Source organism: Trichophyton benhamiae (genome assembly GCF_000151125.1).
Source record: "Trichophyton benhamiae CBS 112371 chromosome Unknown contig00269.3, whole genome shotgun sequence".
Lineage (NCBI taxonomy): Eukaryota > Fungi > Ascomycota > Eurotiomycetes > Onygenales > Arthrodermataceae > Trichophyton > Trichophyton benhamiae.
Genome location: NW_003315092.1, coordinates 74633 through 92300, shown reverse-complemented (window position 1 = coordinate 92300; position 17668 = coordinate 74633). Strand labels below are relative to the sequence as shown.

The 17668-nt window shown below is 48.6% G+C and overlaps 4 protein-coding genes across 4 annotated transcripts; 2 read left to right on the top strand and 2 right to left on the bottom strand.

The window, feature by feature from the left end:
• Positions 1–306: 306 nt before the first annotated feature.
• ARB_01712 (uncharacterized protein) lies at positions 307–4434 on the bottom strand (the record flags this gene model as incomplete). Its single annotated transcript, XM_003011911.1, has 2 exons — positions 307–3856; positions 3947–4434. 2 exons carry the CDS (start codon positions 4432–4434, stop codon positions 307–309), a joined length of 4038 nt encoding a protein of 1345 aa, XP_003011957.1.
• An 886-nt stretch (positions 4435–5320) lies between these two features.
• ARB_01711 (mRNA export factor Mlo3, putative) lies at positions 5321–5542 on the top strand (the record flags this gene model as incomplete). The annotated part of the gene is made up of 1 exon (XM_003011910.1): positions 5321–5542. One exon carries the CDS (start codon positions 5321–5323, stop codon positions 5540–5542), a length of 222 nt encoding a protein of 73 aa, XP_003011956.1.
• A 1147-nt stretch (positions 5543–6689) lies between these two features.
• ARB_01710 (uncharacterized protein) lies at positions 6690–7331 on the top strand (the record flags this gene model as incomplete). Its single annotated transcript, XM_003011909.1, has 3 exons — positions 6690–6815; positions 6875–6945; positions 7013–7331. The coding sequence occupies 3 exons, from the start codon at positions 6690–6692 to the stop codon at positions 7329–7331; spliced, it is 516 nt and encodes a 171-aa protein (XP_003011955.1).
• A 9780-nt stretch (positions 7332–17111) lies between these two features.
• ARB_01709 (uncharacterized protein) lies at positions 17112–17626 on the bottom strand (the record flags this gene model as incomplete). Its single annotated transcript, XM_003011908.1, has 2 exons — positions 17112–17294; positions 17483–17626. 2 exons carry the CDS (start codon positions 17624–17626, stop codon positions 17112–17114), a joined length of 327 nt encoding a protein of 108 aa, XP_003011954.1.
• Between the last annotated feature and the right edge of the window lie 42 nt (positions 17627–17668).

Below are 17668 nucleotides of genomic sequence, written 5' to 3'. Positions count from 1 at the left end.
ACTAAGCCAAGGTGTCAAGCTAGCGCTAGTATATTAATACCTGATATTTAATTACGACGTTACTCTCAATTATAATAGCTCGTGTGTATATGGATTCGACATTAGACTATTCAATTCTTAATAGAAACCCCCAATCTCTGGTGCTTCCCATTTTGGACCTTCGTTGAGGTCGGTGGTCCATAATTCTTCACTGAATTCAGATTTCCATATAGAGCCCGGATAGGCCGTGTCTGCAGTATGTTTGCACATAAAACAGAGCACCAACCCATTTCTGCTGGTCCGATAATAACGCGGCCCGTATAGTTCCTAAAGCCTTTGATCAGCGATTGTAACCAGCAAAAATTGCAGAATTCTTACATGGAGACACCAAGAACAGCCGGCGAAACTAATCGAATGATACCCCTGAAGAACGATCGTGTCGTCCAATTTGTATTTCGTTTCACTCCAGTTCCTCACTAAACTTTTGTTTTGGTGGTATACAGCAATTCTAAAAGGAGTCCACTCCGCTGCTGGTTCGTCGGTAGTTTTGACTGTGCTCTCTTTCACGCCGTACTCCAGCAGTAAATTAATAAGCTCCACAGATCCGCGCTTACACGCCCAGTGTAAGGGTGACCAGGTATTTTCAGTAAACTTGACGTCTAGTGGCTGTGCTTCAAGTGCTACACGAAGAGTCTCTATAGAGCCACCGCAGGCAGCATGATGCACTATTCCGCGCCCCGTTATATCCAGAGCTTGGGGATCGATGCCATTATCAAGGAAGAATTTTAGCACATCGGCATGGCCACCTCTTGCTGCGAAGTGAGCAGGGTTTCTTCCTTCACTATCTTTGTACTGTGCAGGGCCACAAAGTGGAACAAACCACTGAACAAGTTTGAGATTACCGCCGTACGCAATAGCATTCAGGTAAGTTCCATACTTCTTTGGTACAGAGGCATTTGTCGTGCCAGCCAAACCCCTAACCAAATGCATGAGCATGATCTCGTTTCCTCTGATAGCAGCTTGCAGTAAAGGTGTATATCTGAGTTTGTCGCGTTTGGTAGGATCAGCTCCCCGGAGACGAAGCATGTGAACTATCTCAACCTGGTCCCGGACAATTGCTTCGCACAGCGGACTAATCCCAAAGTTATGCTCAGGGTCCACATTTGCTCCCTTTCTGAGCAGTGTTTTAGAAATTTCAGTGAGGCCACTTCGGATTGCATAAACCAACATTGTCTCGGAGGCCACATCTTTCGTCATTGAAGGATGAATGTTAGGGCTTGCTCCCTTCCATAAAAGGAGTTTCACAATGTTAGTATAGCCGCCGAGGACTGCATTGAATAACGGTGTATAGGTCCTCGCGGGGTCAAGGACATTTTCTGCTTTGACTCCTTCCAGAAGAAGAAACTTGACAACCCAGGTGTGGCCATGAACAGACGCCTTATACAATGCTTCGTCACCCACTCTATCTTCAAGGCTTACTCCTGCTTTAACAAGGAGTTTTACGATAGCTGTATACCCTCCCGAAGCCGCATCTTTCAACGCTTTGCTTTCAGCCGTCACCACTGCGCCTTGGCTGATAAGGTATTGGAGAGCCTCAATACGCCCTTGACATGATGCTTCATATATTGGGGTATTTCCGGATGATGGAGCATGGTGTATATCTGCTCCCTCTCTCACAAGGAGCTTGATCATGTCAGTATTGCCAGCTTGGCACGCATAACACAAAGGAGTCCGTCCTGTCGACGTAGCCGCTTCGATATTAGCCCCCTTTTCGAGAAGAAACTTGACGGTTCCTAAATTTCCGCTGGAAGCAGCCAGATGCAGCGGAGTCACCCCCTCATTATCAGCTATTGCGATATCGGCATCATTGCTTATTAGACGCTCCAGTAACTTAATGTTCCCGTTCTTTGCTGTATGGTGAATAGTTGTCCGGCCTTCCTTGTTCCTCGTATCTAATTTGGCACCCTTTTCAATCAGATAGGATATAATTTGGTTATCGCCATTAGCGATGGCGGCATTTACCGCACTTCCATATTCACCCCCCTCTAAATTAACATCAGCTCCTGATTCAACCAATAGCTCGACGATTGGCATCTCGCCCCCGAAGCAGGCCACTTGCAAGGCAGTCCCGAATCGCCCAGCAAGAGCGTCGGGATCCTCTGCATGTTCTTTCAAAGAGATTCTAGCAACATCCAGTAACCTGAGCCGGCAAGAATGGTAAAGGGGCCCCGCCCCTACTCCTCCGACATGATGCTTCCATCGAATGAAGTTAGGGCTTTTGTGGAAAAAGTGACTGATTTGTTGAGCCAACTGACTGTTCTCCCCAGCGGCAAGCGCATGTGTGTCGAATGAAGTAGCGGCATAATTGAGGAAAGACCCATCGTCTACGTCAAAAGTAGGCAAAACACTGCAGTCCCATACTTCAGGATAGGTAAGATAGCGAAGACAAGTTTTAGCAAGTATACTATGTTGCATAGCTTGGCTGGCGGAACTGGACAACAGCTTTCCTGGACTTGAAATATTCCCAAAGTTTGCAAACTTTGAGAGGAGATATTCTTTAACTGAAGCATGGACTAAATGAATTGTCCCGTAACCTTGAGGGGTATCAATATTCCATCTCATCATATAGTCTGGAGCCTCGATCCGAACCTCAATTAACGAGCCACAAAGCTCCTTGATTTCACCATTAACATATTCTTCGTCGATCTCTTCTGGAAGTTCGTCCACAGGAAACTCAGGAGGTTCATCATCGTTCAGATCATTTTCACCGTTACCTTCCTCTCCTTCTTCCCCTACTTCCTCGTCGTCATCATCACAAATGGCAAGTGCTTGGACTAACTCGGATAATTTCAGTGGTCTGTACGCAAAAGTAGCCCAGCGGAGAATGGACATGGCACGGCGCCTTTCGTTAGCTGGCTGCCTTTGAATGTTTGCCCAATTGCGCTCATATACTTGATAGAGTCCAGTTGGCATAGTTGAGACTATATTTCGAAGCTGTTTCTCGTTCTTGCCGCTACGCAGCTGGTCTTGTTGCATCTTGATCCAAAGAAACATTCCCTCACACTTCTCTGCCATTTGAGCGGCTAATTCCCGTCGAAGAGAGGCGTCTTTCTTCCCGAGTTTCTTATTGACAATGCTTTCCGAGTAGAGCTGGATCTCAGACTTGGTTTTAGACTTTGAAATTTGACACTGAAGCATAGTGGTTTCCCCCTTATTTCCAGGGGAAGGGGAAAGTTCTTGGTTTAAATCAACTTCATCCCGGCTCACGATTAAAACCCGACATTTAACGCCCTTTGCGTGCTCTTTCAGTCCTCGAAGTAGCTGGGCTCGTTCGTCATCATGTATTTCGTATTCATCCAGCCCGTCTAAAACAAAAGTAAAAGGGGTAGTATCGGAGGCGATAGCTTTAAATAGTTTCCAGACTTCAGCTTGCGATGCTCTTCTGCCTGCTTCAACATGGTCCATTGCTTGTTGAACCAGTTCTAAATTCCGTTCATCGTGCCGTGCAGCTTGAGAAATCCACGAGCGTACCACGCCATCTGGATGTCCTCCTGCCTGAATATGACTAGTAGAGAAGAAGTACGCTAACGGGTGGCTTGACTTCTCAGTAAACTGCTGGATGATTTTTGCGCATAGGACAGATTTTCCAGAACCTGCTGGACCACATATCCAAAGGAATTTGGCTGTTTCCCGAGGAAAATAATCTGATTCCCAAGTCTTATAAGCAGGCTCGGTAGTAATCCAGTTACAAGTACCATCTAGACAAGCTGATAAATGTCTCTCATATTGCTGCTCGGTCTCAGGGGCATCTAGCCACTCTTCAACTCTCTTCTGTGTTTGGATAAGAGTGTTCTTTCGTGTTTCTATGAGCAAGGCCCTAATATCCTTAACAAGGGAATCTGATCTACCATACTGTTAGCTTTCCTCTTCAACATTCACAGAATAGCAATAGCGAGTGCCACCGTACCCGTCTTTCTCTTTAGGAAGGAGATTGTGCAGTTCATCAACAAACTTTCCAAACATTGTAACCTGGGAGGTGAAGCTTCCCTTTCCCCTGAGGGCCCAGCTAATTCCACCTCTAATGGAAGGTTTTGAACTATTCTTGCTTGCCTTTCCTTCACTTTCAGCAGAAGATACCACAACTTGAGGTACTCGTAACCGAGATTGTGAACGCTCTATCGAGTCAAAAAGCGTGCTAATTTCTTCAAGAACTAGCTTAACGGCCGACAATATCTCTGGCTCATCAAGACGAACATGATGACTGTCTTTCAGGACTCCGTTCTCAATGCCAGCGTATGTCGCCCAGTCCTTTAGTCTGACCTTGTTGGCCTCAAAGCTCACAACAGTTTGCCGTGACTGAGTCGAGAATTCTCTATAATTCGACACTCGATCGAGGACATCCATGCAGACGCTGAAAAGGCCTGCAACGCCCATAACAAGGCCGGCGACCTCCATATTGAGCTGGTTTCCAATCGAGTTTCATGTGGATGTGCTCAAAAACAATAAATATATATATTTCGAAGATATGATATTAAAAATGCGAACCTTTTAAGAAGGGGTATTTACGGCGGCCCTGTTGGAGGGTAAGGCCCCCAACTGCTAAGCGCCGACATGCCTGCATGCACAAGCTACCTTGCATGTAGCTTGCTGCCAATCAGTAAGCGCTATTACAGGTATCCCACGATTACAAAAATAGACTAGGGGCGACATTGCTAGACAATCTCTCTTGGTTTAAAGCGCGTATAGTAATCACATATCCATAATGCAACATGTTCTCCTTGAGGTATCAAGCGCGTCCTCGAAATATCAGGTAGGATGTTAAAGATGACCAGACGTCGCAGGTTTCCCTTTCCGGTTTAGTGACTAATTCTGCGACCAAAAACCTTATTAGGTAATCACAACGCCGGTTATGGATATTCTATTTTCCGAATTGCTTACATAACACAGGACACCTCTGACTCTTTAGCCAAAAGCGGTTAGCGCAGTGCCTGTCCTGCTCGCTCAGCCTTCTTTTCCCTTCCTGGCGTCTTTTCGCTCTTCTTCTTCTTCCGCTGAGACTTCCAACCTTCAACCTCTCTCGATCTCAACTTCACTCGACCATCCAGGAGAACAGAACCAGCTGCATATTCACTATCCTCACATTCACCACGACAACGACTTGTGCTCTCGACTGTCCTTTTAGCGACCAAGCTATATCTTCTCTGCTGCCACTCCAGCACTTTCAGTCTGCGACACCAGCAACTGCCCAACGCGCGTCGATAAGCCCTCTCGACCTGCTGCGTCCAGTCTGATACTGCTATATTCCAAGTCTCAAAAGCCCCAGTTTCAAAGCCAAGCCATCATGTCTGAAAAGCTCGACAAGGCTCTTGATGAGCTTGTTAGCTCTCGCCGCCAGGCGCGTCGCCAGCGTCGCCCTGCCGCGAAGGCTGCAAAGGCCGCTCCCGTCGGAGGAGTCAGAAAATCTACTAGGCAACCCAAGCCAACATCCAAAGCCACACCTACTGCACCTGCTGCAGGATCAGGAGATGGAAAAATCATCGTGAGCGGCTTGGTAAGCCATTAATTCTTCCTCCTGGCCTTACTTGTCATTCGAGTGAAAGAAACTTACAGCTGCTAACTGCGCGTTCGTCTAGCCCTCCGATGTTAATGAAGCAAATATCAAGGTATGTTGATAGAGACGCTCTTCGGAGTTTCATTCGCCGTCTCCGTTTCAGCCATTTTGCTTCGAACGTGACGATCGGAAGAGTCGGCTTTCCTATTTTTTCTTCCCACGCGAAAAACCAAAGGCGGACTTGATCTCAGTGCGGCTATACTCCGTGGTGATGGCCTATCAATAGCGCGTGTGAACTATGGCTTCTTGAGCTCTCTTGCTATCAGACGGTCGATCCCTTCCTATCTTTCGCTCGCCTATGCTGAGGCATGACGCAGAGACTTATGGAAGGTTGTATCCTGTCATGGCCTTAAAAATAAAGATAAAAAGACCCGGTATATGCCTTGTGGGGTGCACTTGAGCGGTCAAGCCGACGCGTCATGGCATTATTCAAAATATGCTAGACTTTTGGCTCTTTCATTGGAAGTGAGGAGAATCAGCGAGCGCAGCAGCGGTTGAACAGCATAGCATAATGATCCATCCGTCATCACCTCAATAGTACTCGGTATCTGCGACATGTCGATCGAGTTATCTATTTTTGCAATCAACTCTCGCCAGCGACGCCTTTGTGAGGGCCAAGCTTTCCGACCTAGTTGATGCGCAATATTCACAACCGTGACGTTATCGCTGCCTGTGGTGCTCCCTTTTCAACCAGCCTACTCTACAAACCAATAATCTCCTACACCATCTTTTACTGGCTCTAGGACCAACCCTTGTGGAGGTGTTAATCTCTTCACTGTCTACTGGAATCTCTGGATACCCCAAATACGAACCCTTTTCTACTCCAGACTGATGTTGCTACCTCAGCCGACATGCAGGTCAAGGCAACCCAGGCTCCACCCGATTCGTTCGTGCTAACTACTAACCTGGCTGTTATGCTGTGCTCGCTGGTCTGTTTGGGGTCTGGAATATTCTTATAAATTTCGCTCGAAAGCCGATGATCCCGATTGCTCATATTCAATGCTTCGGCAAACGTACTTTGAAACTACGAACATACTGATGAGTCTCGTGTTACCGATAGGAATACTTCCACAAGTCAGCGGGACCTGTCAAGAAGGTCATGCTGACCTACAATCAGAACGGCACCAGCCGTGGTATCGCTTCTATCATATTCAGCCGCCCTGAAACTGCTATCAAAGCTGCTAAGGAGCTGAATGGACTCCTGATCGACAAACGCCCCATTAAAGTAAGTATATTCAAATCATTTATCAGTTCTCTACTGAAACTAACATGACCTCAATCTAGATTGAGGTTGTTGTTGATGCATCCCGTGCGCCTCCGGTTCCTACACCCAAGCCATTGACCGAGCGTGTTGCGTAAGTTTTCTCCCACTGTCTACCTGCAGTGGTTTTGTAGCTCTTTTTATTCACTAACAAACAGTAGTCAACCAAAGTCTCAGCCCAAGCCCGCTTCTGCTGCGAAAGCTGGACGAAAGAGAGATGCCCGCGGTCGAACCCAACGGGGCCGCAACGCCGGTCGCCCAAAGTCCAAGACCCTTGAAGAGCTTGATGCTGAAATGGTAAACTACTTCGCCGAAGCTCCTGCCAGTACTAACGCTCCCGCTCCTGCAGCCAATGGTGCTGCTCCACAGCCCGCTGGTAACGGCGAAGACCTCGGAATGGTTGATGAGATCTCCGTAAGTAGATGGTTTATTCCAGTGCTCTTTAAGTACTATCCCAATGCTAACGTTGTGTTCCAGTAAATTATTTCGCTTTAAGCATTTGTCCAAGGGCTCGCTGGCTACTTTGAGGATCCCGGATGTAATTGACTCCTTGAGACTGTCTTCTCTTTTCTCTTCCAATGTGCTATGTTTTTAATACCTCTTTCTCCTTGTCCGAAGTCAGGCTTCAAAGTGTCTTTTATTCAAAAAGAAAGAAACCAAAAAAAAATATGAGCCATTCCCCCAACAAGTTACACTTCTATCTCGAACGAGTTCCGGCGCTTACCTCACTTGTTCGTGCCTCTTTCTTTCCTTTGTTTGTTTGTATCCCGCCCTGATGCCTTTTTCATTTGAGCTTAATCATCATCCTACTTGTCTGCTTGGGCGTTCGTCATGTTCTGGGAATGGGGGGGTTGGTAGTTCTTGTGGTCCAAAGTAAATATTCGCGTCTCGCAGACAATTCAAGATTGAAACCATATGCTGAGCACTGAAGTTTTCATTGATAATAATACGTATAGTAAAGTATAGGTATTGATTATGTGCTAGTCTGAACAGAGATGTTTCAATTGATTGAGTCGTTTTTTTGTGGGAAAGGCATGAAAGGGCATGCAATTATCTACTGCTGTGAGCCCAATATGGTTGAATTATCAAAACACTTTCACACTATCATTGTGTGTTATAACTACATTTCTTCCACTGTCCATAACTCGCACTCGTGTTGAACCAGTGTAATCTGGAACATTCGAAGTGTAGTTATTCTGATAGTTTCAGTTCTTATGAAAAAATGGCCGACAAAAGTTCCCAGGGCCAACTATGGCTAATGGGGTATAAAGAACGAATCTAATCATTATCAACATATATTGTCCGAGTGTCCACCAGTTTTCGTATTAGAGACTCTTGATACTACTTTACACTACAACTACTTATGATCCTGCAATTGTTATTAAATACCGCTTGATCAAGCTAGAGCGCAAGTAGGAGATACAAAGGATATGGGAGTCATAATGCCCCGGGCAGTTGGAGAATTAGCTATTCAGTTGCCTTTTACGAGAATTCCGGCAAAGTGCCTGCAACAGTCATGAGTCCTTAAGTCCAAACCTTGACCCTGGTCTGCAGCGAGCCTTTTGGAAGTTTGGAAGAGCTCGATAAATGATTCGTTGTTTACCGACATCCCCAGTCCGACCAGAGTCTTGTTCATGAAGAGCTATTGGCTGTGAATGAGTATACCCCTATTTTCCCTCGCCAGTCGGGTATTTTTGTTGGATATATCCCTCAAGGCCCAACCCCAGAAGCTCTATCAAACCGGTTTCCCTTTACAGTGTATGGATATCAACTTCTTCAAGCATCTGGCCGCCCTCCTTTCATGTCTTTGTCTACAAACAAAACAAGTAACCAGGCCTTGGGTGTGAAAGTAGCCAGGCGGCCGGGTCGGTCACCTCTCCCGCCCCTGACCTTTATTGTTTATTAGTTATATGTTTGTTTGCGTTCAGAACAAGGCCGGCTGAACAAAGAAAGTTGATCGATCGATCGAAACAATGTTGCACTATAACTGATTTACCCTTGGCAGCCTCAGATGCAAAAATCACCCCCTCATGAATCTGGTCAAAACTTGCGCCACTTGTGATTCACCGGACATCGGTTGATCTGCAGGGTAATTGTGGCTCGAGGGCCAAAGAAAGGATGCATCCCTTTGATGAAGCTGTCACTGCGCGCCATACACTGCGCCGTCCTATTTGCAGTTACATGATCAAGGAACGCACATAACAAGGGAAACAGGCTTTTTCTCGTTTCGATGATGCGGCTCAGCCAATCAGAAAGTCGGCTCGGGCCTATTTGCGATGTGATCTGAACAATCGAGATTCGGTATGCATGAGGGCGGAGGTGATGCGGGCTTGATGTATCACCGTGAGTGATATAGTATATATAGAGTCGCTGTTGAATGAAAGCTTTGTCTGTCTGGGGGAAGAAGTTACCAGCGACGAGGGTGGGCTCTAAAGTATGGATGTGTGCCACCCCCTCTTGCCTCTCTCTCGCGAGTGATGTGGTCTATCGCAACCGTGTTTGTTTTGTTTTCTTGGTTAGGTTTTGCCTGTAGATCGAGATTTAGTTTATGAAAACAAGAAAACGAGCGAGAGGATAGAAAATCGATCTCCCAATGTGATCTATGCGTTTTTCATTCTCATACTTCATACCAAGACCCTAGATTGAGTGACTGGGTTCGAGTCATGGAACTTGAATGTGAAAGCGACTCCCGTACTCGGGGAATATCTTGCATTGTTTGTACCTCGTATACATTCCGGGTTTTTGGGATGTATGTAGGGCTTGGATATGGCTTGAAAAGCGACAAGCTCAAGGGATTTCCTGCTTTTCCAACATAGCTTCACGGGATGGATGTGCGTATATACGTGTCCTTCCGCAAAGGGGGCGCAAATGAAGGGTAAATGCATGCTAGTCTAGGCTGGGCCGTTGGGAGCCTGGAATCAGGTCTAGCCACAGTCTTTTTATCCATCGAGACTGTGTACGGAGTATATTCATGGGGAGGGATTTTCAAACGTGGGAAAGGCGCGCACCCGGTCACCGCTCAGTACACTATCGCGAGCCATTACCACTAGACAACGGGTAGCCTTATAGCACACGACACGACTTCATCTCAGCTTCTGGAATGATCCTTATTTCAATAGTTTCCCGCGATCTAGTGACGGAACTCAGCAAACTGGATGGTTTCGGGTGTTGAGGGGAGGATCTCCCATCATGGCTGCCAGGTGGCTGGCGATAGTAGCGGTGAGATTTTCAAACAGGTACGAATAATTCACCGACACGAAAGGGCTGAACTATTGGACTTGCCTCCTGTCCGTCTCGCCATGCTTCTCCTCTAGCCGGAAACCGGAGCTGTGAAGTACGTGGAGAGTAGGCCGAACGGTGTCAAAGAGCGGTGATGCAAGAATCAAGATCGAGCTTAAGGATCTCTGCAGCTAGCCCTACGGCAGGCAGTGTCGAAAGCAAGCGGTGTGCTCGACAGCCATAATAGCAATGGCTATTTGCATAAATTATTATGACAGATCCCTGCAGAAAAAGGCGAAATACGATCATGAATCGCAACCGAACTGCCCAGTATGGAGTTACGGAGTATGTGACGAACAATATCTTGTTCATGCAGACAACCCGCTTGTGAGGTTGAAGCAGCTGGCTCTAGACCCTGATATTGACATCGAGCCTGTCTCGGCCCGCCCGAGCCCCATGTATCCATCTCATCCCACAATCGGACCCGTCTGTAGCTTCATGCTGTGCGATGATAATTCTTCAACGCGGGGGTATCAATATGATGTGTCTGTGGCTGGAGCCGGCAGACACGCATCCTTGATATCAGGCAGTTTGTATTCAAACTGGAGCTACTCCGTATGGAGTAGGCCATTGCAAATATGATGTTTACAAGGAAAAACGAGCATTAGTCTTGTACTCAGCCCATTTGGCCGTAGCACTGTCAATGTACACCGTCCTCCGTCCTCCGTCCGTAGCAGTGAGTTTCTTCATCGTCGCCGTCGCTGCCAGGCTTTCCGTCTCTCTGTACAGATCGACTTACATAATCAACATTATCCACGTGATATATCAATTGTGATTGGCTGGAAAAGTACGACTCCTGATTGGCGGAAGGAACGTCGAGCTTCCCCTGAACCGAAGAAAACGCAAACAAAAGCAAAGAGCAAACGAAGAACGCAGAAGAAGCGAAGAAAAAGAGATCTCAGATCGCTGGCTTCTTCCGTGCCACGTACAGACACAGAACACACAGGCTGGATAACAAACACCTCCTCTGGGGTATGCCTGACTCGCTGAAATGAAAATACTGGGCTGGACATGCCCTCTTGGGCTACACGTTTGAAGACACACCACCAGTGGGCTCCAGAGTCTGGGGATTCCGGGGTATGCTGTCTCCTCTCAGTTATGAATCGGTCCTGCCCCCACACAGACAGGACGTTAGTGCGCTCACATAACACCTGAAAATGTACGGAGTAAAGGGACGGGATCTGCGGGAATCAGGACAGAAGCCAGCCAAAGATGAAGGGTAAGAAAAGCCACACCCTTGGACCTGCGTCTGCATCCTCCATGAGGCGAGGCGACTGGCGCCCGCCACCGTCAGCTCCCCACGAACTCCAGACGCCTCTCCAGACGCCTCCCTTTTGCCTTCCCGTCTATCAAACCTCCCCCCTCATGGAAGAGGAGGAGAAGGAGGGGAGGGTGCGAGGTCTGACCGCGTGTCATTTCACATCTGGGACAGCAGAGGGTAAATGTGAAGAAAGTAAGGGGTAAACGCCGGGAGTGGAGGCACCAAGATGCTACGTACTATGCTCCTTTGCACTGCAGAATGTACGCATAAACATCGAACAGACGGAATAATGATAAAATGAAATGAGCACTACAGGGACCAGTTGATCAGGTCAGCTTTCGACTCCTGTACGGAGTAGACCGTGCGATGGACTGATGGTTAATACGCATTTCGATCGAGCCTGATCTGATTCGATCTGTCCCAAGATATCGCCACCTCGACATAGCAGAATATCCGTGCATTTCGTGAGTATGTACGAGTGTGTTTTGTGTGTGTACGGGGACAGTCCCTGTCGAACTATCAGGTTTTCTAGCGATAGTTCTAGACAGACATGGTAGGACACCAACTAGTCGGTCCAGGTACAAAGGGACTTGGTCCCATGGATTCGGGATCTGGCTCTGTCCCGTCACGTCGGGAGAGTTTAACCCTTTTCCACCACAGGTCGGACTATCACATTCACATATTCACAGAATAACGAATGAACGGACTGGCTATTCGACTTCGCTTTCTTTTTCGCCGCCCCCTCCTTCATTTTTAGCTGCTAACTATTGAAGATCATTGGTTTCATTCGAAATTGCCTTTTTCCTTGATTTGGGACGACGATTGGAGTCTCACTGTGGAGACGCGGAAGGGAGGGAGGCTGGCGGTCCGTCCTTCCGCCCCAAGCCTGCCCGCCTCTTGAGCGTGCAGAGTGCGAGAAGGGAGAGATCTGAATGATCCAGAGTTCGAACTGGGCTGGCAAGGGCAGATTTAATTATTTTAATGCTGCATATTTTAAATACACTAACTAGGCATTAGTTTCCCAGTTAGTGTGCACTAACTGTCCCATCGTACATATGATGGGTCGTTTGTCCTCCCAGCTTCCTCCCTTCACGCTCCCCGAGTGGTGGAATTGCTCCCAAGCCCAAGCCCCTGCCGGTGGGGGTCCAGGGTTTTGGGACGTCTCTTGAACCATGTGTGGCCTTCTCAATTCCGTCCTGTCAGGGGAGGACTTTCCTCGATACGACAGCCAGCAGGGGGAACAGCTGGTATCAGGGGCGAGGATGGAAGAGAAGCTGAATGTGAGGAAGCATACTCCGTAAAAGGTATGCAAAAATATAAAGTCCTATTATTATATGGTATACGAAGCATTCTCGTCGAAATCCCAGCTAATAATATGAGGAATATCTGGAGGCAAACTGGTCATCAGCCAAGTGATTCGTTCGCACTGTCTGTGGTTGCAGATGCCTACGAAGTATGGAGTATGGGTGCAGAGTGTCTCCTCCTCTATTCCGTATGCCTGTCTCAATCGAAGCCATGGCAGAGAGTTGCCCGCCACTTTGGACCTTGGGTCCTTGATGATCCTTCATTTCCTCCCCATCGAAGTGCGCACACACGAACAGCATATCCATTCGTGGCCAGCCCCTCATGAGGGACAGGCTAGGAAGTGATTCCTGCCCAGTGGGAGACTAGCTGCTTGGCTAATAACGGTGGAAGGGCAGCTCGAGACCATCGCTGCAACGTTTACGGATTTTATGAGGAGAAGACATGACGCTAGCGGGACATGACAGCCTCCCTGACTGGTCTGTTTCGATCAGTCGTTCCCAACTAGTCAAGGGTAAACGACGACTCATCTCGACGTGGTTGGCTCACCTGGCTCACCTGTCACTGTCCTGGTTCTCTGGTTCGCCCTCGTCTTTTTAATTGTGATGGGTATGGCTGAATCGAGCGACTCAGTCGAGGAAGACTAGTAAGGCGGATTTTCGATGCATCTGCAGCACCCACACGTGTATGCAAGGGCAGAGAGCCAGTGGTTCGTCTCCTGGTGATGCTTCGTCGATTCGTGAGTTGAAACATCGACCTGCAAATACACATAAATTCAGGATGGCGATGTGGTGTGGTGCTCTGTAGCGTTGGGCTGAGAAGGCTGCCCCCCCTTTTGCCAGTCAAGCCAAAGGGGGTTACGACGAGCGGATACACTATACACTTTCGATGGCAAGCCATTCTGAATCAATGAGCACCGAGGGAAGGGAACCGGACAGGAGTCTCGATCGGCCTGGTCAGTCGCCGTTTAATCTCTTCGACTTTCCCCTTCCCCAAGATTCGTTGTCTTAACGGTCTCGACTCCCACAACTCCAGAGATCATCAGCTTAGTCTGTCAACGGCGTCTTTCCAGTGGACGTCCAAGCTACCTATAAGGATGGACAACGCAACATAAGGGCTCCGTTGCGCTGGAGCATTCAGACCCAAGAGAAGGGATCAAACCGCCAGACCAATCATCCACAACAGGACGGCTTGTGTACGCTTATTTGAGAGTAATGCAGAAGAAGGAAAAAAAAAAAAAAAAAAAAAAACCTCCATCGGGCTAAGTAGCCGTCTCTATCCTCCACGAGTCAAGCCTTTCCCAGCCAGCAGAGAGGGAAGTCGCCCCCTATTCCTGCTGTTTTTCTTTTTCAAGTCGTTCTTTTTTGTGTGTATTTTATTATTTTATTATTCCTGCGGAACAAAAATGACACGGCGAGAAAAGAAAAGCGACAGCTAACAAAAACAAAAAGGAAACGGAACCTAACAAGCTATCGCGGGTCCGATTCCGACAAGTCGCTGCCTCACGTTCCCCGGACCAGGGTCGTGTCTGTGTATGATGCAGAGGCACACGCACACAAAGAGTGACCGGCAGGCGTCTACGGGATAGATCGCATGCGGCGGCAGTTGGATGGTCGGCGTGATGAGACGCTGGTGAGCGGTCAGGTTGACTCTCCCACGGGCCTTTCTTTTGCTTCTGCCTCGCCGGCTCTCTACCACGGAACCAGCGAGAGAAAGAGAAAGAGAGAGAGTATGTGTGTGTGTGTGGGTGGGTGTGCGAGAGAAAGCCTGGTCCTGACCGTCTATTTACTCTGCGTATCCGGGGATGCCTGATGCCTCTCCGGCTGGACTCTTGACAAAGACAATGGCAGCTGTCCCGACGGCCCGGCACATTCATCCCCCAAGCGACACAGACGGAACAGCATATAGATATAGAAAGCAGCGCATACAAAGAGGGAGCACAAAGCAAAGCACAAACGCGAAGCGAGAGGGAGAAAGAGCTGGAGTCCCAGCGCTGCGGAATAAAGGGAAATAAATGCAAAAATGCAAAAATAAAAAGGCTCATCACAATCCAGTCAATCAGAGCGATTGTTATTACGATTATTATGGGTAAGCCGGCGAATCGCGGCTGGCTGACTGGGATAATATTATTTATTTTTATCCTCCGTATGGGCTTCTCTTCCCCGGTGGCCCCCCCTTCCCCCCCCCCCTGCAGTGGCCCTCCTGCACTCCGCCAACGGCTTTTTTTTTTTACGGAGCCAGCCAGTCGAAGAGACTGAAAACTGAGAACGATGGAGATGAGCTTATGGAGCCTTAAGCACGGAGGACCGTAGATGGCCTACGAATACATTTTGCGCACGGCGTACGGCACTTACATGGCTGCCTGTGACCCTGATGCTGCCCGTAACCGGCCCTTGCGTCACTCAACGGCGTCGACTCGACTTGAACTCGACCAGCAGTCCCGGCCGGAGCAGGTGGCCGTCCACTTCTGCCGTGGCGCGACAAGCCCAGGGACAACAAAACACAGGGGAGGGAGGGTGTCCAGTCCGTCCCTATACGAGCCGTCGTGTCGCCTCAACAGACATATACATAATATATCGGTGTGAAGGACCTTTGAACATCGTGCAGGCACAGGTCCGGAACCGGGGAGTTTTTATTTTTACTCTTCGTTAATTTAACTACGTGCCGCCGACCGCTGCCGCTGCTGCTGCTGCTGCTGCTGGCTGGCTGGCTGGCTGGCTGCCCAAGCCCGGAGCGACTACCCGCGCCCAAAAAAAGGGGGAGCGAGACGAAGCAGAAGCAGAAGATGCAGTGTCAGAAAATGTTGTTGGTAGCTATATTGCTTCCGGCCAGGGCAGGGCACAGCGCAGCAACTGCAGGCCGAGTTCGAAATCGCACTTGTTAATTTAATATAGAGTGCTATCTGGAGTGTCCGAAAAACAGGGCTGTTCGACTCGGTGCACCGGCGAGATCTATAGTAGTTGATCCCGAAAAACAGGATCTCTCTGGGGTACGTCAAACTTCCTGTCTGCCGGCCTGGTTTCCCCAAGGTGTCTTCCAGGGCAGAGCGCACACTCTAAAAAGATCATACACGCACGGTAATATGATCAACCCCATGAGGAGAAGAGGACGAAGCAAGGGAAAAAGGAATAAAAAGCAGGATAGCAACAGCTTCGATTCCAACAAAAAAGAAAAAAAAAGGAAAAAAGGGAAACAGGCGCCGCCTCCCGATATCTTGTTTACTTGTGTGTAACGGCGGCAGTCAGTTGGGGAGGTCTCACACTACATACGACTCTGCCTGCCGCCATCCCTCCCGTCCGCGTCCATAATCTCCGGGGAGCAAAAACAAGGGAGAGAGCTTAGAGGTTACAAGGGAAATAAGGAAGTGTTGCTGTTGGTCATCCTTCCCTAGGGGAGTCGTTGCCGTGCTGTGACGAGACCGCCTGTCCAGCCCACGATACAACAAACAACAAACGAGCGAGGGACCAGGCATCCATCCTCGTCCGTCCCTACTTACGGTGAGGCCACGAAGGGGGTGGTGGTTGTCTTCATCACCGTCATCCAGCAGCGACGACGACGACCCAACAACCAAGCCGTGAAGATGATGCAGTTAGTCACCGCCCGTTGCGCCAGGGTGTCTTCCTGCCGCGATGATTAGTCGAAGGGCTGACCAGACCGCCAGTTAAGGCATGGGAACTTGGAATCAACCACACCCTCACGACGGAAGTATACGCGGAGTCACTCTGCTTGTGTCGAGTTGAAGAAAGGGTGGTTTGAACTCTTCACGTCTTTGGCTCAAACGGTTCCCGCCCCCTTCTTCGCTCGAGACAGCCTTGGACCTCCCTCTGGTCGGCAAAAATGAGTTGTAAAGTAAAGCATCAGGAGTCGCCAGGCAGCAGCAGCAGCAGCAACAGGAGGATGATGAATATGAAAAAAAAGAGTTTCTAAGGGAGTCAGGCTCAGGCGTATTTTTCAATACAGCCTGTGTAAGAGACATTACACTTGGCAGCTCTTCTACCCCCCGGGCTCAGCGGACCGTTCCATGGGATCTCTAACTACCTGGGGTAACTCCTGCGGCGTATCGTCTGGCCTGCTGCTGGCGAGAGCAAGGCGAGCACGACGAGAGAGAGAGACAAGAACGGCCGGAGACGGAGGTTAGGCTTCGCCTTGCTCCCTCCCTTTCTTGTGTGTTTGGTTATGCCCCTCTGCTACTGTGCCTCTTGTCTCCTGGGCTTGTCTCCTGCTACGCTGCCCACTCCCGTACGTATACTCCCTTTCACCCTTGAGCATGGCTGAGTGTGTGTGCGAGGCCACTCCTGCGTACTGTTGTATGAGAAGTGGCCTTCATACGCCTCACCCTACGCTAACGACTGGTTTAATTATTTGCTTTTGGACCGGGGCACCGGTGTGTGCAAATCCGCTCCACCGCCCACAGTGATTCATAATAAGAATAATAATAATTCATATTTCATTTTTGCAATCTGTGTTTGGTTGGTACCATGTTTTATTTTTCGGCTTTCGGTTTTTGCATATGATATAACATTCTTTTTTCCTCCCTTGTCTCTCGTCTCCCTTTTCGTTGCTTTTTCCCTGTTCTCCTTGCTTTTCTTTTTGCAAGATGGCTATTTTTTGCTTTTTTCGCCCTTTTGGCCCTTCGCCCTGGAGTATACCTTGACCTTGCACGAGCTATCATATCGAATAAATATAAGCAAGATGCTCGGCTTCATCCTTTTTGATATATATATATATGTCTACTACTCATCCTCCTCCACAACCAGCCCTGACCACGGATCTGAACACACACACACACACACATCTTATATCCAATATCAAGACTAATATAATATACAACGACGGAGAGCTTCTTCTTTATGGCTTGCACGGCTATACAACCACCATCACTCTCATCGTCACTGTCGACCCTGCTATCAGCAGCATCATATACCAGCAGCATCAGCAACAGCAACAAGCAACAGAACTTCGACTCACGGAGCTA